We start from the raw sequence: 22,525 nt of genomic DNA, 5'->3' as shown, positions 1-22,525 counted from the left end.
CAAAATAGAAGGAATATAATTCATGTTCCTCTTTAAACATTCCTATCAAACAAACGTCGCCTAAAACTTTGGTAATGAAATTCTTTCACTATTAGACTTTGGTAATGAAATTCTTTCACTATTAGACGCTTAGTTCAGTCATAATTTACCAGCGATTATCAAAGCATGGTGCTAGCTGCCTCCAGTTGATCCTGCTTAATTCCATACACTAGTTTGAGTTTGTATAAATCTTTAGTTGTCATATATAGCTGTTTAATTATGAGTGCTGCCAAATGAACCCTAAAATTAACTGAGTACACCTTACTGCCAAACTAATTATTGAATTACTAATTTACCCAAATATAAAATGACCAAAAAGGATATATTGAATTGTGAAATAAATGTAATTTTAATAAGTACACCCTACACACCATATTCAACTATAATCAAATACAAGCGAAAAACCCTACTTCCAAAAACCTTAGTATTAACTCCACCAATTTGTTTCATCATTATTTAGTAATTCATGGATGCAAGCAAGTTTCATGTATGCTTTAGACATGTTAAGGGAGTCATCAAAAGATGTATTAACTTCGATTTTTTTGGTTTAGGTTGAAAAAAACTCAGATAACATATTTTCTCTCTTCCCCTCTTCGTCCTCCCCCACCTTCTTTTCCACAGAAAGTTTCTCACGACGCCACCTATATAGATCACATCATTACATTCATTCTCCACATCAATTCTAGCATCGCTGGACAATGGAAAAAAATTAATCCTATAGAAACCTTATACTCTCTTGACCATCTAAAAAATTCAACTAAATTATTATTGCTGTGAATCTTGACAGATGTTATCTTGCTCATCAAAATAATATCCCCAAAGGCTTCCTAGCTGGAGTCTAAAAATTTGTGTGCCAAACTTCACGAACAATGAAAATGAAATTATCTCAACCTACTCTTCAAATATGGATCTCTAACGTGCGAAGAGGAGGGATGTGTGAATCAAGCAATGCAGTGTTAGGGTGTACCAGAGATATTTTTGGTATTTAAATAGGGTGTACTTTTTTAATTTTACATTTTGGTTTAAATATTATGGTATACTTAGATCGTAGGGTGTACTCTGTTAATTTTAGGGTTCGTTTAACAACACTCTTAATTATTGTATTTGTAGGAGCTCATGCTGCCTAGCTATTTATGTTACGCCAGACCTGGAGTTAAGAATTTCAAACAATGGGTTAATCGTTTTATTAGTCCATAAATTTTGATCCGATTTGCATTTGAGTACGTCAATTTCCAAAATGGTTCCCGTGGTCCTTTAACTTTAGTTTCGTTCGGACATATGATCTTGCCGTCAATTTTGTTAACTTTTTCTGTTAAATGCAGGGGCAAATGGTATTTTTATATTAAAACCAAAAAATGAATAAAACATCATATCTTGAAAATAACAATAAAAGAAAATGGAATAAAAAACCAACCCAAAAAAAAAATTCAAATTTGGGGGAGTAGAAATTAGGATAGAGGGGGAGAGATAGAGTTTAATTTTAGTTTTCTAGTTTTTTAAATTTTTTATTCATATTTTAATCAATTTTGATACAAAAATACCATTTTGCCCTTGCATTTAATAGAAAAGTTAACAAAATTGACGGCAAGACCATTTATCGTAACGAAACTTAAGTTAAAGGACCACGAGAACCATTTTGGAAATTGAGGGACTCAAATGCAAATCGGGTCTAAATTTAGGGACAAATAAAATCATCAAAAGGTACCCTATGATATGCTACTTTCGTGTAACATGTTTCCTACCCCTTGTATTCTATCTCTCATCACAACAAGGCTTATCGGGTAAGAAAGATTAATTTCTCCACACCTTGAGGATTCACTTGCACTCTTTCTCCGAAGTTCACGTAAGTTTAAAGTAAAGGCCTTGTGCTTGTACGGGCAACTCTTGCAACCTCTTGCAATCTTCTCTTTCTCTCGCCCGGTTTGTTTTCCTCTTTCGGAAACAAAAATTTATTCTTTTCTTTTGGTTGGGGATTGTTAATTTGATTTTTGGGGTACATACACGAATTTCTCGTACATACACAATGATTTTTGGGATTGTTAATTAACTATTAATCAGGGCGCTAGCTCTTATCCAAAACCAACCTCCATGATAATAAATACCTACTTGGTCTCTGCAAATAGCTTCAAGGCAAGTAGGGAAGCCAAAATGCCACGGAACTTGATGATCAGTTGCATCCCTCCGACTCCGAGAAGGTAAGTAATCATTTTTTTATTCAAGATCTAAGGTTGTAGCATTATGCGCATTTGATTCCCGGAATGGGTTCTTTGAAAATGAAATCCCCACTAGTTAACTCTAAAGAGAAGCCATGTCTGAAGAAATGGGGTGTGGAAGCTGGACTGTCGTGAAGAGAAGCCATGTCTGAATTAACTCTAAAGATTGGTTGAGTTTTATGGAAAAGCTTGCACATAGTTACATTATGGTCACTATAATGAGTCCTTCAGTGTGTGTGTGTGTGTATATGATAATATGATATATACGATTATATGATAATCAATCAAGGTTTACATTATGGTCAATGTTGTCTTATATATGCACATAGTTACATTTGCTCAGTGAGTCGAGTCCCTAACCTGCTGTTTTTGGTCCAGTTGGCAATATCAGTTTTCTATTTCAAGCCAGGACTAGGCTCTAGAAATTTCGGCCAAAGAGTGACAGTGAGCTTCTTCCTTATTATCTATTATTTGGTTAAGTGTTTTTCTAATCTGCATATCCAGTATGGATAACATGTACCATGCTGGAAAATGGGTTCGAGCTACACTCAATTTATTTTTCTACATCCTTACTAGTCATGTAAGTTCTTAACTCGTACATATTCCTTTTTATGTCTTATCCCTATTTTTTTAAGTACTTCTTGACTAAGTTCTCTTAAGTTTGACATAAATAAGTTTTTCTTTAAAACTCAATTTTATCCAAGTTAATAATGCTAGAGATTACATCTATAAATACATAGTTTATACACATTAGATTGATGGCTTCCACCCCTACTAGAGAAGTACCGCTCTTTAAACACATTGTAAATTTATCACATTATGTGGCAACCGATGTATGCATGCCCCGTCATTTAAAATAGCCACCTATTAATACTTGTTTTACTTACATTTTATGAGTTTTAGGGTTAATCAATATTCTTTTTTCAACTTTTCACCCTTCTCTCTTGGCATTTTTGCCTCCTTTTCCTCCCTTATCTGCAACTTATCTATGGTTGTTGGGTGGTACTTGAAACAAGATCATTGGGTGGTACTTGAAACGACGGAATTCAATGAGAAAATCTATATAGATCATTGGGTGGTACTTGAAACAAGATCCTTGTACTAAAACACAAATCCTTTACTGGAACCAAGCAATACAAAAACTTCTTTAAGTTTGATTAGGGCTGAATATGGTGAGTATGGTGTACTTATTAAACTTGTATTTATTTCACAATTTAATATATTCTTTTTGGTCATTTTATATTAGGGTAAATTGGTGATTGAATAAATAGTTTGGTAGTATGGTGTACTCAATTAATTTTAGGGTTCGTTTAGCATCACTTTTATGAAAATCAAGTGTTCTAAGAGTTTTTTTTGCCATTAAGAAGAATGGTGTGGTGGAAGGGGTGGGACATTGGAGCAATGGAATGGGGAGGGGGAAGGTGGTCGCTGGGACTGGGAGTTGGGAGGGGCTGTTTGGGTTTTTAAGTTTTGAAAAAAGTTCATTTATTTTTAAACATTTAAAATAATTTCTCCAAGAAAAAATATATTTATTTTTAAAACTACCCATGCCACATCAATGGAATTAATGATTTTCATCTAAAAACTAACGGAATGGGGCAACTTTGGTGATATAATGAAAGTTCATGGGAGAAATTAAGTCATTTAAAACGTCCCACATAGGGTATTTCAACAAATAAGTCTAATATAATAGAAGATACTTTTTTATTTCTTAGGACAATATAAAATTAGTTAGGGTGAGATCATAGAGACGTGAAGTCGAGCAACGTCTTGATAGATGCGGACATGAAACCCCGGCTAAGCGACTTTGGCCTTGCCAGGCTCTACGATCATGGAGAAATATCACACCCCACAGGTGTGGTTGGTACAATTGGGTACATTGGCCCTGAATTGGCTGGCACCGGGAAGGCCTCCACATGCTCTCATATGTTTGCATATGGGGTTTTGCTCCTTGAAGTGTTGGCTTGCAGGCAAAGACCTATCGGCTCGGGCGAATTCAATCTGGCGGATTGGGTGATGGAGAATCGTCTAAATGATCGCATACTCGAAACTGTTGATCCAAACTTGGATTCGAATTATGTTGTTAAGGAGATGAGGTTGGTGCTGGAGCTGGGTTTGATTTGCTCTCACTTCAAACCAGAGGCTAGGCCTACCATAAGACAAGTGGTACGATATCTCCATGAGGATGAGCAGCTCCCAGAAGTCGACAACTGGAGCATTGTTGATTCTGGACGGATCAGTGAAATGAACGCAAGATTTCTGCAGGTCCTTTTGACCGATACCATCACATCGTATCAGTCATCATCCTTAGGTGGGATCCCTTGCAGTTCAAATCAAACATTGTAACATTTGTCTAAAATTCATTGTCCAATCAATTATATATACAAGTTTTTTTCTTCTTAAGCTATAACAAAAATTATCAGAGCTCTATTCTAAAGTTTATTAAGCATTTGATTTGATGCAAACTAGGTAGTCAAATGTCGTCTCGAATGGCTTCTAAGCATTGTCACTGAATATGAAGTTGTACAGCAGTACGAGGAAAGCACGAAAAAAACTGGACGGCATAAAAGTTGACCCATCAAACCACTGATCAGTGGATGTATTACAATTAACAGAGTTCCAAAACATAAGAAAGGCCACCTTCATACTGGCTTCAATGATGGATTCTGCCAAATACTAATACTATACAGAAAATATCATTTGCTCACAAAAGAACCAGCACTTCTCATGACTCCATGATGCGCCTAATCCTCTCCAGAATCCAAGCTGCCGTTGTCCTGAGTTGTACTTACACTATACAGGAAATATCATTTACTAACAAAAGAACCAGCCACTTCTCGTGACTCCATGATGCGCCTAATCCTCTCCAGAGTACAAGCTGCCGTTGTCCTGAGTTGTACTTACACTATACAGAAAATATCATTTACTCACAAAAAAACCAGCCACTTCTCATGACTCCAAGATGCGCCTAATCCTCCCCAGAGTCCAATCTGCCATTGTCCTGAGTTGTTCATCATCAGATTGAAGACACTCTTGCAAAAAGTCAACAATGAATGCACCGTCCACAGACAGCAGCTTAAAGTTTGGGCCAAGTACATCTGCAACGTCACCCAACGCAGCAACTGCAGCATTTGTCACACTGTCATCCCTGTAAAACAAGGACAATCAGATGGGAAGAAAACAGATTCCAAACCGGCAAAGCCAGAAATTTAGGGGCAATTTATTTGATACATCAAGAAAAAAAATTTATATATATATATATATATATATATAGAGAGAGAGAGAGAGAGAGAGAGAGAGAGAGAGAGTGATACCTGTGTGTCTCCCTTAAGACAGATTCAATAAATTGCACAATATATTGGGCATATGGCATCATGACCTGAGGCTTTGAATTTTTACAGCCCTGAAATATACCAGAATAACCTTCAAAGATGCTACACTTTAGCTGGTTTCCATATAACTCATCATCATTAGCACTGGAGTCCATCCGAGAACAGAGATTCGCAGCTTCCTGCATCCTGTACAGTACATAAGGTGCATACTTCTCAAAATGCTCTCCCATTGTGAGAGCTATGTTGCCAAAGGCAGAGAATAGGGGAGGCTTGACAGACCGGTGGAGCGCTTCACGAGACCAGACGGTAATCAGGTGAAACATAATCGCTTCACAGTACTGTGATGCCTTGTCATCCAAGGCACGGCAAATGTCACCAACCAGCCCAACTGTGATAGCACAGACTTGATACTCCTCAAAATTCTGCAACCCCATCTCCAAATACTTGGACAGTTCAGACAGGTACTTCTCAAAAAGAGACCCAGTTGCATAAGCCAGTGTACCTATAGCAAGCATTGCTTCCTCATGCACTGTAGAACTACGGCAAGCAAACACTCTAAGAAACAAAAGCATTATCTGATCTGCTGCCTCCAATATAAAGCGCTTAGTTTCCTCAACACTGCTCAGTTTCTGAATGATAACCTGGAGGACACCACAAAAAGAAGCTTGCAGGTCTCCTTGCTTTTCCTTGTCATATGACGATACAATCTGAAGCTCCAAAGTCTGACTCAACTTATTCATGATCACAGGGAGTAGCTGAACTATAATTTGTGATGTTTCTACAATATTGGAACACCTTATGACCGCATTCACTGATTCATATGCAGTAGACCTCAATCTAGAATCATTCCCATCTGGATGACTAGCAGTGGAAAGAAGACATTCAATGATGGCTGGGACATATGGAGTAAGGAGAGAGGAAGAGGTTCCTGCTTCCTCATACCCTTGGCAAAGGTGATAAATGGCGCAACAGACCTTCTCTGCAAGATTTGGCGCATCCTTCGTGCCTTCCAACAATACTTCCACCACCCTTGGAAGGTTATCAGCAGAAATCACAGAAAATCCCCGAGCAGGATGGTGCAAAAACTCAAATATACGATTGAGAGTCCAAGCAGTAGTGTCTTTGACATGGTTGTTTTCATCCTTCATTAATCTTAGCAGGAAATCTAAACCTGCATTGACCAGACCAGATAGCTGCTCAATGGTTGGGCCTTCAATGATTGAGCCAAATGCGAATGTGGCTGCCTCGCGACAGTGCCAATCTGGCTTCACTATGTTAGCCTCCACAAATGGCATCACAAGGGGTAGAATGGCATCCCCAACAGTCCTGGCAACAAGTTTTAGGCATGTCCCGCCAGCCATCGCAATATTCCAAATGTTGTGATCTTGGTCTAGATTCTCTTCCTGTTTCAGCAATGTTTCCAGCACCATTGGAACTAGAGACGTCAGAGCTTTTTCTATAAAACGCGAATGAGGCACAGAGTCCCCACTCTCAAATTTTTGAAGCTTTATTTCTTCATCACAAATGGAGCTCCAAAACTCAATTGCTTGGAGGGCAACGGCCTCTTCATCCCCCTTTACAGCATTTGACGTAAGCTCAAAGAGAGCCTGCATATAAGGCTCAAGCACCTCATAGTACCTTGAAGCAATTGAAGCAAGACACTCAAAAGCAGCCTGCCTAATATCTACCTCCTTAGACAAGGCCGTCTCACAGACCATCTTCATGATGTAATTCCGTTCCATCTCATTTTTAAAGTTGGTCTGTGCAAACTCCAGGGCATTATATAGAGCCCTTGTTGCAGCAAGACGGACTTCAGGGCTTTCAGCAAGGCTCATTCCTTGGACTACAGCAGCAAGAACATTGTTCACCTCACCTTGCCAAAGATCTTGATAGGATATCTCCTCACATATATAACCAAGTGTTTCCAAGGTTGACTGTTTCAAACCAGCCGGGCTATCTCGATGAATCATATTGTTAAGCAAAGATCCAATCAGGTCAGTCCACTGTTTCCTGGGAATATCAATAGAAGCAATTTTTGCAATAACTTGGGCAGAGGTGTGTCTTGCCTCTGACACAGGTGACCCAAGTGTCCTTAAGAGCAAGTCCTTGATTTGGGATTTAATAGAAATGTCAATAGCCATCCATTGTTCAGCAATAAGTTTTTTTTTGGTACCTGGTGAGTTCTTAAGCATTATACCAGCCAACGTACGCGATTCAGTGGGTTTCTCATGGTTTGCAAGCTCAACCGACAAAGCCAGTAAAAACGAAGAAACATTTTGGTCTTGGAATTGCCTAAGATTAGCCTCTGCTTCAGTACGAATTCTTGCATCAGCTGATTGAGCGGCCAATAGAATCTGAGTAATGTCCATAACCATTTCTTTCCTACCACAAAAGAAACCACAAAAAAAAGATACATAAGAATATATAAACAGATAATAATGATTGAGTTGACACCAATGATTTCTTGAGGCTATACAGTATGTCATTGACTTATGATTACCAAGAAAACTAAATAAATTAATAAATCTACTTAAAAATTTGTTAAATCAAGAGAGGACATAGGAACAGTGAAAAGAATGATCAAGCATGAAAGCAGCAACTGTAGAGAGAAACAGAAACCTCCAAATACAACTAACATGACAACCAAAACCATAACTTGTACTAAAATTATACAAAATTGCAGCTCATGTCTTTTTCTCTTCCATACCAAAGGCAATTCAAGCGTCACCCGATTGATCCAAATTCCTAACTAACTGGCCAAATTCAGTTTCTGAGGTGCCAGAACCATAACATCAGTAACTTCTGAGCCAGAAGCATCATGTGAGAAACATAGAAAAATCTCCTCCTCTTCCCTCTTCTTTTCGTTCAGATTTCCAGAGAAACAAAAAATGATTTAAACTAACTTGTAATATAAAATAACAACACATAGCTTAAATCCTCAAAACCCCAAACATAACACAATCCATGACATGCACTATTCGATTGAAAACAACATGTAAGATCCTGAATACTGAAACCCTAAGGAACCGCATTAGACTAAATAAAACCCAAATCGCATTTCACATAGCAAATACTAGAGCGGAGCACAAAACCTAGGGGACCAAAAACAAGTAGAAACATACGAAAGCAGCAGATATATTACCAGAAATGTAAACCGATGAAGCAGAGCGCGCGACTAAGGCTCTAAAACCTTACTCGAAGAACAATTAGAGGGCAAGCGAGCACTTCAACTCACCTCTGTACCGTCGCGTATAGAAGAGAGAGCCTCTGTACCGTCACCTCACCTCTGTACCGTCACCTCACCTCTGTACCGTCGCGTAGAGACAAAGCAGAACAAGAGCGAGAGAGAAGAGAGAGAGATTGAGGAAGAGAGCGTATGAATGAAAATGAATTTATCGGCGATTTATATAATGGTTTATATTTCGAATGCTTGGAAGAAGCGGGAGGGGAGTAGTCCCGATCTGGACTCGCGGGAGGGAGACGAGAGGAATTCAGATATCCTGCAACTAATTTGTTGACACGTGTCACTTACTGAACATACCAAACGTTGTTAACTCTTATTAGGACTCGTCCAAGTGGCTAAACCCAAATTTTTTCCCTTAAAAAAATAACTATTTGGGTTTTAAGAATAGTTTAAGTCTAATTTTTTCTAAATGAATAACTTTTCTTCATTTAATCTTTTTAAATAACTTTATAATTTTATTTTTTTGACCAATTTAACCTTAAAAAATTGAAATTCCACAAGTATTATTTTTTATGGATTATTTGAAAAATTGGTGGATATTTACAGTGTTTTGAGTAAGTTTTGAGATTGGATCTAATTTATATTAATTAAAAATATTATTTTGACCGGTGGATTTAAATTTCTGTCATTGGAATATTTAATCAAGATCATTTATTTGGGTTACTATTGAAATATTTATAAATTTAAAAAGGGGGGGGGGGAGGGGATATTTGATTATTGTTGTTGGATTCCAACGACAACATCACGAGGGCGTGACAAAGTCTTTAGCTACAGCAGCGCGGGCCCCTTTCACAACTATTTGCAAATGGGCTGCACTAAGTAAAAAATAATTAAAACATAAGTAATTAAAAAAGAGAAATTCAGATTATGGTATTTACAGAGTATAGCTGGGCAGCTGTACCTTTAAAATATTCTGTTTGTAGGGTATAACCGCACGGCTATTCTCTTTAAATATCTAATGAGTGCCTTATTGTTTCTTAAATTTTTTTCTCCATGATTTTCCTTTGTCGATAAGACGAGTTTGGAGCAGTATCCATTACGTTTAGGCCATTACCATGGTATAGCTATTGTCCCCTTTCGATTTTTTACTTTCCCAGAGTTATTACGCGTATAAAGAATTTAGCATTTCCCCATTTAATACTTGTATTATACACATACGTACGTATTTTTCAATAATACTTCCATTTTTTGTATACGTCTTAAAGACTCGTTATAATGAAAGCAAACGTATAATACACGTATTGTACACACCTATTTTAATGATTATTCAATATCAAAGAACGAAAAACAAAGTCCACAAAATAATTCAAAACAATTAATTACTATTTACCAAGTAATTTACAAAATCATTAAAATATTTAAATATTCATTAAATAAATAATAAGTAAAACATAATTACTAATTAAAGTAATTTAAAAAAAGGCTAAAGTATTACCTAATTACGTGTATTAAATTAAAGAAGTTGGCCAAAAAACAAAAGTAAAGAAACAAATTTTATATTTTAAAATTTTCAAAATAAAAGGCAAAACAACCTTTCCCGACGAAATTTTTGTAGAAATTTCGCTTCAAGACAAAGAGACCTCACGAAAATATCTCTGCCAACGAAATTTCATCGGGGAAAACCTAATCCGGCAAATTTTGTCAGCATAGACCTTTGCCGACAAAATTTCGTCTGGAGAGGTTTTCTTAAAAAAATAAATATAAACTTAGTATCCTTAGGTCAATAATTTTTTTGTGAAAAAAAATATTTTCAGTAATTGAATAATATCCTATAGCCTGATTTAGTTACTTTCATTAGTATGTATGTTCTAACTATTATTTCTCTAGTGAATAATTTGTATTAAATACTAATTATTCACTAAGTAAACAATAATTATAAAATAAGTAATTAAAAAAGAGAAATTCAGATTATGGTATTTATAGAGTATAGCCGGGCGGCTGTACCTTTAAAATATACCCTTTAAATATCTAATGGGTGCTTTTTTGTTTTAAAATTTTTTCTCCATGATTTTCCTTTGTCGATAAGACTAGTCTCTGTATGAGCAAATCTCGGAGCAATTTGAAAAGCAAGGGTAATGAAAGCGTAATATCATATTGAATTAACTATGGCCATATCCATGTATGCTGGCTCTCTGTAATACTGTTTTTAATCATTACTATTCCAGCGGAGCAGGTGCTTACTCATAGATGCGAAAGGAAGCATACTGGAGGAGAAGAAAGGGATTGTCATATCTAACTGCATTGATTGCCTTGACAGGACGAATGTTACTCAGGTTTAGAAGAGAATTATCTAGTGTAATTGCTTTTCATGATTTGTGCTGGCCATGATTAAAATGAGCTTTAATATATTTTACTGCTTCCTCCAAATCTTATTATGCAGAGTTACTTGGCTCAGAAGTCTCTAGATATGAGCGGCCTTGAGGGTGTGCAAGTGATGCCACTGCACAGGGCCCCCAATTTTTTAAGGCCCCCAAATTTTTTAATGTATATTATATATATATTGATATGTTATATATTAGATATATAAAACCCGAGTAGGGCATTTACACAACGACGGGTTTGGCAGCCTTGTGTTTGGTGCACCATAACTTCTACTTATGGCACGGGGTCGAGGCCCACTTATGTACATCAATGATTGCAGTTTTACTTTGGTTTTGTTTTTTTTTTTCTATTGTAACCGCAACAATAAAAGAAATAAAAATTCATGTCTCCTCCTTTTTAAACTCATATTTTCTAAGTAATAATAATCATCACCAATCTATCACTTTGACTCTTATTTTCAATCCTTTAATTTATTTTTTTCCAATATCAAGGATTTCAATATCAAAAATCCAAAACACTAATTCCTAAATTCATAAAGGGCTAAGGGAAAAAAAAAATCATAAAGGGCACTCAAAATCAAATAGTCAAATTGAAATCTCAATTTAAATTCAGGTATATATCTAAATTTCAATCTACATGACTTGTTTCATTATGTTGATTGTTTACAAGTATTTACATATCTAACTTATAATATATACAAGTCTTTATATAGTTAAGGAGCACTGAAAGGAAAACTTAGTCTTTATACTAAACATACTGGTATTTAAGTTTCTCAAATTGAAATGTCAAAAATTTTATATAGTTAACGAGCAAGTGTATAATACACTTATTGTACAAGTACACACCTATTTTAATGATTATTCAATATCAAAGAACGAAAAACAAAGTCCACAAAATAATTCAAACAATTAATTACTATTTACCAAGTAATTTACAAAATCATTACAATATCTAAATATTCACTAAATAAATAATAAGTAAAACATAATTACTAATTAAAGTAATTAAAAAAAAAGGCTAAAGTATTACCTAATTACATGTATTAAATTAAAGAAGTTGGCCAAAAAACAAAAGTAAAGAAACAAATTTTATATTTTAAAATTTTAAAAATTTAAAAATAAAAAGCAAAACAACCTCTCCCGACGAAATTTCATGAAATTTCATTAAAAATAGACCTCTCCCGATTTAAAATACCTCGCTAACTAAATTTCAGGGAAAACCTAATCCAGCAACTTTTGTCGGCAAAGACCTCTGCCGACAAAATTTCGTAGGGAGAGGTTTTCTTAAAAAAATAAATATAAACGTAGTATCTTTAGGTCAATAATTTTTAAAAAAATTATTTTCAGTAATTGAATAATATCCTAGCCTGATTTAATTACTTTCTTTAGTAATTATGTTCTAACTATTATTTCTCTAGTGAATAATTTGTATTAAATACTAATTATTCACTATGTAAACAATAATTAAAACATAAGTAATTAAAAAAGAGAAATTCAAATTATGGTATTTATAGAGTATAGCCGGGCGGCTGTACCTTTAAAATATTCTATTTGTAGAGTGGCTGTACTCTTTAAATATCTAATGGGTGCCTTTTTGTTTTTTAATTTTTTTCTCCCCGATTTTCCTTTGTCGATAATACTAGTCTGGAGCAGTATCCATTACGTTTAGGCCATTACCATGGTATAGCTATTGTCCCCTTTTGATTTTTTACTTTCCCAGAGTTATTACCCGTATAAAGAATTTAGCATTTCCCCATTTAATACTTGTATTATACACGTACGTACGCTAGGACTTATGCCCAGTGTACTGAACTCTGTTGCTTTAGTGTGGGCTGAGCAAGGTGACGAGATAAGCCTCGAATATGCTGGGACTTATGCCCTGAAAGGGGACCTGGTTAGGTGCGTTCAACTTATACTATAATTTTCAAGAATTATGGTAACTATGTATATCCTTTTTGTATCATACACTGAGTCCACATTACCGCAGAGATGGAAAACAAACATTTGGAGAATACTGAAGGATGGGATGAGTGCTGTTTCAAGATATTATTTGAATAATTTTCATGATGGCATTTGTCGGGTAATCTGCCTGCCTCTTATCTTTCTCAAATATGGAATATCGCATCTGCATAGAAGAGAGTAACTGCTAGTTAATCGTAGTTGCTTAAATAGTTTTAAATGTGTTCAGGATGCTACGGATCGTAGTTGCTTAATTTAATTTTTAGTCCGGATAGGACTAGGATTTCTAACTAGTAGTCTTAGTAGGAATCCTACTCCTAGTAGGATTAGGTTTTCTTAATTATAAATAATCTTAGTAGGAATCCTACTCCTAGTAGGATTAGGTTCTCTTAATTATAAATACTCTTAGTAGAAATCCTACTCCTAGTAGGATTAGGTTTTCTTCATTATAAATACTCTTGTATTTCAATTTGTATGAACATCATCCATCATTCGAGAATTCAATTTATAGATTTTGCATCCCTTCCAGTTCCAACTTGTTGTCATAGGTGCACATACCTATCTTCATAATTCAATTTATAATGGACGGAAGAGCTGATGCTATGGCTAAGACTACTCATGAGAAGTTAATGGACGAAGCTAAATTCTTTGAGGAGTTCCAACAAAAAATGATAGATTATATTAAGGAAGTGGAGTCAGAGGTGGAGAGGGTGGGCAAGAAGGTGGAGAGGCTGGGCGTAGGCAACACTGGTTGTAATTTTTCAAAGCAATACCTTGAATTCAGGGTACACGAATTGAGTTCGACAAAGCATCACCTTGATATCATCACAAACTGTTTGAATCGGACGAGGGAACAAATTGCCACTCATCATGACTACTATGTGCTGCCACCGCCGCCGCCGACCGAGGAGGAGGAGGAGGACTCTTCTTCTACTTGTAGCAAGCAGCACTAGTATTGTTGATAATACTCTCATCGCTACCAGTCTTGCATTATTCTGGCGATGTTCAATCTACAGCATGCTCGTAGTAACAATGTATTTTGACTTTAATGATAACAATTTTAGTTTTTACCCTTTCAATTTCAAATGTTTGTATTTTGGCCTCCGGATCGAATGAGGAAAAGGCCCAAGTGTGCATGGTTGTCGTTTTCTCCCATTTGCTTTGACTTTGCTCTTGATATAGTTAGAATTAACATTCAACAAAATATAGCTATAAGAAAATACTACTAATAAGCTAAAAAGTACATATTCCAAAAATGAAATGGATTTTGACTTTAATGATAACAATTTTAGTTTTTATCCTTTCAATTTCAAACGTATGTATTTTGCCAAAGTCACATCTAAGGCAGGTTACATATCCGTCAATTTACTTAATTATAAAATAATATCATCAAATGCGTCATTAGGGCATAATCTTATTGCATTTAAATTAAATATTTTTTTGTTAATTATGTAAACTGACACTCGTCTTTGACACGACTGCCGGTTGTGACAAATTCATCGTTTTTGAATCCAGAACGCCTGCCACTCGTCTCACAATTCCCGCATTTTTGTGTAGTCCAATTAAACTCCCATCTTCAAGATTTCATTATAGTTCATTTCATTTGCAACAAGGCATCAACGCCGGCATCCTCATCTATAGGCAAATTAACCGAAGACCGGCATTCTCTTAGAAATTAATGAGTTAGAAATTAGCATATTTAGGCCCAAATCAGCAAGACATGACAAGGCCATGGCTTTGCTTTCTTCCCTATTCCACGAATTAGAATGAAATTAGCAAGTCATAATAATCTTATACACCTAATAGTTTTAAAAACCTGCCAAATAGCTTCCAAATTATGCACTTGAAGTTCAAACCAAAAAGAAGAATATTATTATTGTCGGAATTTGCTTTGATTTTTTATTATTTTTAAAATTCAAAAGACCAATCTGCCCGGAAAAATTAAAGTAAAGAAAAGAAAAAAAAGGACCTCTGTATAGCTGAGCGGCTATACTCCTTAAAAAATTAAAAAACAAAAAACAAAACACCTCAGTATAGCCACCAGGATTCATTATTTTATTTGCTGGAATTTGGTATCTGCAACAAATTCTCGTCTTTCTCTTCCACTTATTTCTCTCTAATTTCCCCTTAGTTAAATAACAAAAACTAATTTCTTTGCTATAGTGTAGAATATTTTAAGCGTATAGCCAGGCGGCTATACTCTTTTTATAGAAGTTTTAACAGTATATCCGTACGGCTATACTCCATAAATAGATATTTTAACAGTACAGCCGGTCAGCTGTACTCTATAAATAAAATTTAACAGTATAGCCAGCCGGTCAGCCGATCCCTAGTGACACAACAACGTTTTCTTTCGATCCCACAAAGGACACGTGGAGTAATACAAATCCTCGTTAGGAGGGGAAAAGATCTCTTTAAATACAAATCCTCATTAGGATGGGAAAAGACTCTATATCCTAATTCAAATAGGAATTATATCATAAGCGCCGCCTATAAATACATGTAAATACTTGGGAATCATATCCCAATATCATCAGCAGCAGCAGCAATCGCTATGGCTTCTACTCATTCCGCCAAAAGGAGGAGGCTAAAATATTCAAGCACAACACCAAATAAGTGGGCTGATGAGCTCCCAACTGAGCTGTTAGGGTTGATCGTGAAAAAGCTCGCTCCTAATTTCATGGACATCAGTCGCTTCAAAGCCGTCTGTTCTTCTTGGAACCGCTCTGCAAGATCGTATACCTCCGCCCCGTTGCCTCAATATCCAGGGCTCATGTACCCCTCCACGCGATGGGGTTGGATTGGGAATGGCATATGCTTCTCCAGCCTTGCAGAGAAGAAGGTTTACAAGACGGAAGCGTCTCAAGGCTTTCTTGGAGTCGATTCCTTTTTGGGTTCATCACATGGGTGGCTGGTGATGGGGAAGAGGGCTTGGACATTGGGCGAAATTCGTCTTTTCAATCCAATTTCTAGAAAAAGCAGGACGCTTCCTTCCTTGCCGCGTGGGTCTCCAATCCGTAAAATTGTGCTTTCCTCAGACCCCTCTCGCAACAACAACTTTGTCGTTGTGGTAATTCATGAGACCTTGAACGTACCGACAAGGTTAGCATTCTATCAGCACGGCAGAGGAGGAGAAAACGCTACAGCATGGACTGAATTAGAGGGTTCACATGATCATTATTTTGATATCCTACTACGCAACAATGGTCATTTATTTGCACTGTCCAAAGACCACTCAATTCAAGTTTGGGACTTCGGGGACACCTATAATAATAATAATCCCACGAAGATCATGCATTTTCGACCTTCCATGGCTCGGAATGGTTTTCACGGAACCATGATGGGGGATAAAAAATGGTTGGTGGAGTCAATGGGTGAGCTTTTGCTTGTGGAGCGAGAATGGTTGGGGGACAATGGCAGAGGAACAGAGAAATTTGATGTCTACGAGTTAAACATTGCTGCCAAAACGTGGGAGAAGGTGGAATGTTTGCGTGATTGTGCTTTATTTTTGGCCAAAAATCAACCGGCAATGTCATTATCCACCCAGAAATTGCCAAAATTGAAAGAAAACTCAATTTACTTCGCAGATGAGTATCATGAGCATTCACATGGTGGTGATATTATTGATATTCATGTTCGAGGAGTGTACAACTTTGAAACTAAAGTTGTTAAGCAATACTCTATAACTGGAGCGAATAACTTTAGTTATTCACCAGCCGTTTGGATTGTGCCTAGTCCTTGGTGATGTTGGCATCAATCATATTTTTGTTTCTGTTGAACATGTAAGGGGTAGGCTTATGATACAAATAATTTTTAATAATAAGTCTCTACAAGTTGTACAGTTATGTGTCTCGTGCTATTCCTATGAGTTAATTAATTTTATGGTTTTTTTTTTGTTCCCATTTCCAATTAATTTTCTTTTCATTCTCTCAAAACCTGCTACCCATTATTTTAATTGGGCACAATTCAATCATATTTACCAAGTTGCATTAATGTATTCAACAAATAGTAGAATCTAGTATATATTTAGTCCTTTAAAACGAAGTTAGGTCAAAGAAATTTAACAATAGCACATTCAATCATTACTCTTGTACAATTAGAACATGAACAAAAGCATCAAAATCCAGAGCATGCCATTATGGTCAACAAGTGAATTTAATTACACCAGCACATGAAAATATTTTCTTCAATATTCTTCACCCAATAAATACAAAATGGCACCAAAGTCAGCCAATAAACCAATTTTCAATATTTTTGTTAGTCTTATTACTTCTAGCTTCCCCACCTATTTGCATCCAAACCAAAACATTCAACAATGGACTTTGTACCTCTGCAGCATTTCTTGCTCCTTCATGGTTGTTTATTCATCATCTTCCGCCCTGCATCCCGCTCCCTCTACTCAAGTTTCTCCAACTCATCCTACAAAACACCATTACATAAAACACACAACATCCATCGTATGGTAATGAGTAGTGGCAATAATTATTTATTTGATTGTTCCATTTAATTACTACATTATGCATTAATATAACTTACTTTTGCCGCTTCATCATTAATTGGCCTAGGAGTAGGGCCCTTCTTACTGTAAGCAAGCCTCAAAATTATGCAGATCGAATATCATCGACAAACAAATACCATTGCCTTTGAACCAAATATTATATATGAAGATACTAGTTAAGGACTTAATATTAATTGCACACTAAAAACAAAAATTTTTAAAAAGCACAGGTTGAAGCAATGACACTCTCAACCAAAAAACAAATAAAGTAAACATCACTTCCCCAATAAAGCTTGGTTAAAGACCAAACAACATACTAGCTAAAAGACATGCATACTTCGAAGCAGTCAAAATTATTCATGCACCAAATTTAAAACAACCTGAAAATAAAAGACGAGAAGCCACTACCCAATTATTGGAAATTTGTATAACTAACAAGCAAAATAGCAAAAGCATTGTGTGTTACTTGCAATTTTCTGATAAAGCCTCTGAAACAGCAAGAGTGTAGATCCCAAGGACAAAGGTAAACATATGTTTATATTCCTGCAAAAGTTATTGGGTTGTAAAACAATCCACCAAAAGAAGAGGAAATAACCTTTCCTTAATCTAGTTTAATACAAAATCTACACAATTATTATATCAGAGAAGCAGAAGCACCAAACAAGAAGCGATTCAATTTCTTGTCATTTTAACAATCCTTGCTCACTAATAGCATGTTCAAAAAGGGAAAAAAAAATTTATATAAAGAAAATAACCATGTAGTCCCTAACAAGAGTAATATAGGCCGAAGGTTAAAACATCAACCTCCTCTGCAGCACCAGGGGAATTACTCAATTAGATACAAAAATGGTATCCTCCAAACATGCTTTACATAGGGCAGCAGAAAACATAGGAGAAAAGCGTTTGGAAAAGACAAATATTGAGCCAAAACATAAGATTTTACCTTGACTGAGTTATGGTCAATCTTTAGAGGCTTTGTACGAACTGCAACTTAATCAATTGAAACACATTTTTCACAAGTAATGAAGGGGGAAAAATCAGACATGAGAATTCATGAACAAAAGGGTAAGTTCCTCTGCCCAAATATGCATAAAAACAATCAATTGCCCAAGGTAACAACTCTAATAGCCACCACACTAAGCAAATGATACACAAAATACATCTATATGTGATAATTATAAAATGCAGGTCAGCATCCAGACCAGCACCTAATTTGTCAAAGTCATCATGATATGATGATAAGATATATAAATCTAGTAATACAAGTTTAGACTAGCAGAAAGAATTAATGCAATCAATGATACATAAACAAATTAAACAACAAGTGGAGAGGGGGGATTTTGACTTGTACTGATTCAGGTTGATGAATCAGACATCTTCTGCTTCTTAAAACTACCAACATATCCAAATATAAAATTTGAAAGAAATTGTTTTAGAACATTGTTTTCAGTTAATTTCAACTAGGCAATTGTCTATCCACTAAAAGTGGAAGAGACAAGACAACTGCCTCACTCTCTTATACTCAAACCTTACAGATGGTCTCAAAATTGCATACTGCTTATAAAACATCGACAACTAGGGATGAGATTATATTGATAAAACTACAAAAACGCTCTCAAAAGATTAAGGATCCAGTTCAACAGCTGCAAATATCAAGTCTAATTGTACAAAACAAGAAGAGCCACAGGATTCACAATTTGTAATGAATGATAGCAAACCAAGAGCAGTGCACTGCGTACCTATTTCAAGCACATCCACAGAGCCAATATGTAATATACGCACGAGTTACTTGGCATCAACCGCTACATGGACAATACAATCCCCTGATGACCTAAACTGCAAACCAAAATTTCAAGCTAGCTAGTAATTAAAACAATGATGACAAAATTACTTTGGTAAATTTTAAGTGCATATGTAAAACAATGATGCCGAGCTACAGTCACTCTGCTTTCAATATATGTAAATTCCAAGGTTCAATTATGACTAAAACCCACTTCTCAGTTTTGTTTTTCTTTTGAAAGATTAATTGGTTCCTGATTGAATCACCCCAAAATTAATGTCTTGTTAATTTGCAATGGTTCCAAATATGTAGCATATGTTACAATTAATTAACTAAAGCGCCCCACAGTTGTCTTGCTAGTATAGTTCATGCAACCCATGATTTTAATACAGACAAAATCACAGGTGCCAATAAAAGAGAAAAACAGTAACAAATCAAATGCACAAGAACAGAACAATAGAATACCTTCCCTCTTATTTCTCTCCCCTTCTTCTTTCAAAGCTTCTCTTTCCTATACTAGCAACGATAACATCAAAACCAAAAATAGTCCAAATATCAAATACCGACAAATTAAACCAATCCAAAAACACCAAAGCAGAAACACCCAAACATCGAAAGCTTAGGGATTTTCATACCTTAGATTAAAGCCCAGAGAGGCAGAGAGATCTGAGAGAGTGGTCTGATCTCCAACGTGAGCTGTTAGAGCTGATGTTCGAAAAGCTTGCTTCAATTAATTTCGTTGACGTTCTTCGCTTTAGAGTTGTTTGTTCATCTTGGAACAAGGCCGCAAAATCTTACATCTCTGCTGCTGCCAAAAATAACACAACAACGTTTCCTCAAGCTCCATGGTTGGCGATCCCTATAGATGAAAAATACGACGGGACGATACTCTGCGCTTCGTTAACCTTGCGGAGAACAAGGTTTACAAGCTCAAGAACGCTGCATTTAGAGGCTTTCCGTTCGAAGGCTTTCACTGCGGAACAAGTTATGTGGGATCGTCGCATGGGTGCCTGGTGATATGGAAGGAGGATGATGTTGTGCTACAATCATCAAACTAAAACTAGAAGTAAAGGATCTCTATTTTATTAGAAGATAAAATAATTTAACATAATTTTTTAGAATTTTTAGAAATTTATTTGATATTTTTTTGGAATAAAATACGAATTTTAGAGTATAAATTACCTTAGTCAAAAAACGCAGGAATAGTAAGATCGGATGGTGGTTGCCCATAAATAGATGGTCGGAAAAGCAGGATCCCGATGGAGGTCTCTAAAAAATATGTAAATACACTAGGAAAAAGAGAAGCTTCGAACTCCAACTGTCACTTTGGCTCTTGGGGTCTCTGAAAAATAAAAATAAAAAATCTTATTACTACTAGCACATAATGCATTATGACATTTGGATGTTTTATATTAACTCCTTGAGCCACCAGGACTGGGACTCATTAATTTATTACAAATTAATAAATAAACCCAATTCTAGACATGTATTTATAAAAAAACTCAAGCACTATTTAAACATAAAAACACACCCAAAATCAATCCCAAAGTCAACTTTTTGGGTGTGTTTATAAATGAGTTTTGAGTGTGTGTAATGATGGGTTTTGGGTGTGTTTATAAAGTGTTTTGGGTGTTGGGTTTTTTTATAATTTCAACCTCCATTTTTGGTGTTTTAGTGAAACTCCCTTATTTTATTTGCTGGAATTTGGTATATGGTAGAAACAATGCCAGTTCATATACTAAGGGAAATAATTCTGTTTAAATTTTAATATTTTATATTATTTTGATTCAGTAATATGTGAAAATTAGGTGTATGATATGTGAACTTTTTTATGCATTATTGAAAATTTTGTAAAAAAAACACATGTATTAAATATAAAAAATATGGACATATTTTACGTTTGCTTTTTAAAAAAACTTTTGATTTTTAAAAAAACTTGTATTTTACTGAGTCTTTAAGACGTATAGGGGAAACATAAATATGATTGAAAAATGCGTACGTAAGTGTACAATACGAGTATTAAACTGAAAAAAATACTAAATTCTTCATACGGATAATAACTCTTTAAAAGTAAAAAAATAAAAAAGGGATAATAAAGACTCGGGTAATGGATAATGCTTTAAACTACTCTTACGAAAAATCCGGGAATTTTTTTTTTCTATTTAAAAGGACCCCAACGGCTATACTATTGATTAAATGTATTTATATATTTTTTTAAAAAGGACCTCCGGGTCTCAGAGCTAGACCCTAGAGCCGGGGACTCTCTTCTAGATCCTTAGCTTGGGCATCTCACTTGTCATCTTTATATTCGGGTCCAACCCCATGTACAAATGTAATCATACACTATTATAATGAGAACATACTTCTCTGTAGACGTAGCCCATTTATTAAGAGTGAACCACGTATATATTGTCTTCTTTACATTTATCGCTTGCCCAAGTCTTTACACGCATGCTTAAGGTCCTCACCTTCATCCATCATCCATCACACTTTATCACTAAATTGGACTCAATCTTGGCCTAAACCATTTTGAGCATCAACAGTTTGGCGCCGTCTGTGGGAATTGATACAAAAGGCTTATGTCGTTCTCCCATTCCTCAGTGCCCTTCGGCACCCATACAATCTTCATCATATAGCTTGTGCGATGCCTTCAGCACCCAGCCATCAATTGGCGCGAGCGATGCCTTAGGCACCCAGCCATCAACCGGCACCCTCATGCCTAGTCACATTGCCTTGCAACACGCGAGTTTTGTGTTGCCTCCAGCACCTTCGTGCCCGGCCACATTGCCTTGCGACACGCAAGCTTTGTATTGCCTTTGGCACCCCCGTACCTAGCCACATCGCCTTGCGACATGCGAGCTTTGTGTTGCGTCCGGCACCCTCATGCCTAGTCACATTGCCTTGCAACACGCGAGCTTTGTGTTGCCTCCAGCACCTTCGTGCCCGACCACATTGCCTTGCGACACGCAAGCTTTGTGTTGCCTTCGGCACCCCCGTGCCTAGCCACATCGCCTTGCGACATGCGAGCTTTGTGTTGCCTCCGGCACCCTCATGCCTAGTCACATTGCCTTTGCGACACGCAAGCCTTGTGTTGCCTTTGGCACCCTCGTGCCTAGCCACAATGCCTTACAACATGCAA

General features: G+C 36.2%; 2 protein-coding genes and 2 long non-coding RNA genes across 19 annotated transcripts; 2 read left to right on the top strand and 2 right to left on the bottom strand.

Moving 5' to 3' along the window:
• The first annotated feature begins 2,040 nt into the window (after positions 1-2,040).
• Positions 2,041-3,420, top strand: LOC148921116 (uncharacterized). The gene is made up of 2 exons (XR_016122669.1): positions 2,041-2,234; positions 2,631-3,420. It is a non-coding gene; the product is annotated as an uncharacterized LOC148921116 (long non-coding RNA).
• Positions 3,421-4,722: 1,302 nt separating this feature from the next.
• LOC148921115 (importin subunit beta-1-like) lies at positions 4,723-9,051 on the bottom strand. 3 transcript variants are annotated; one of them, XM_089044283.1, is made up of 3 exons: positions 8,727-9,051; positions 5,567-7,966; positions 4,723-5,400 (listed from the first exon to the last, which is right to left on the bottom strand). In XM_089044283.1, the coding sequence occupies exons 2-3, from the start codon at positions 7,957-7,959 to the stop codon at positions 5,202-5,204; spliced, it is 2,592 nt and encodes an 863-aa protein (XP_088900409.1). In that variant the 5' UTR covers positions 7,960-7,966; positions 8,727-9,051; the 3' UTR covers positions 4,723-5,201. The 3 variants fall into 3 exon arrangements, with proteins under 3 accessions (XP_088900409.1, XP_088900410.1, XP_088900411.1); XM_089044284.1 differs by having other exon boundaries at positions 5,567-7,961; XM_089044285.1 differs by having other exon boundaries at positions 8,820-9,051.
• Positions 9,052-15,485: 6,434 nt separating this feature from the next.
• LOC148921114 (F-box protein SKIP23-like) lies at positions 15,486-16,953 on the top strand. Its single transcript, XM_089043895.1, has one exon. The coding sequence runs from the start codon at positions 15,663-15,665 to the stop codon at positions 16,851-16,853; it is 1,191 nt and encodes a 396-aa protein (XP_088900021.1). The 5' UTR covers positions 15,486-15,662; the 3' UTR covers positions 16,854-16,953.
• A 259-nt stretch (positions 16,954-17,212) lies between these two features.
• LOC103335424 (uncharacterized) lies at positions 17,213-20,745 on the bottom strand. Of its 14 annotated transcripts, none has more exons than XR_016123187.1 (6): positions 20,569-20,745; positions 20,022-20,446; positions 19,852-19,897; positions 19,346-19,442; positions 18,550-18,596; positions 17,213-18,149 (listed from the first exon to the last, which is right to left on the bottom strand). It is a non-coding gene; the product is annotated as an uncharacterized LOC103335424 (long non-coding RNA). The 14 variants fall into 14 exon arrangements; XR_016123186.1 differs by having other exon boundaries at positions 18,550-18,590; XR_016123177.1 differs by having other exon boundaries at positions 17,213-18,596; positions 19,852-19,902.
• Positions 20,746-22,525: the final 1,780 nt, after the last annotated feature.

Source organism: Prunus mume, linkage group LG1 (assembly GCF_029339155.1).
Source record: "Prunus mume cultivar Tortuosa linkage group LG1, ASM2933915v1, whole genome shotgun sequence".
NCBI lineage: Eukaryota > Viridiplantae > Streptophyta > Magnoliopsida > Rosales > Rosaceae > Prunus > Prunus mume.
The sequence above is the reverse complement of the archived record's forward strand: the minus strand, read 5'-3'. Positions and strand labels throughout refer to the sequence as shown.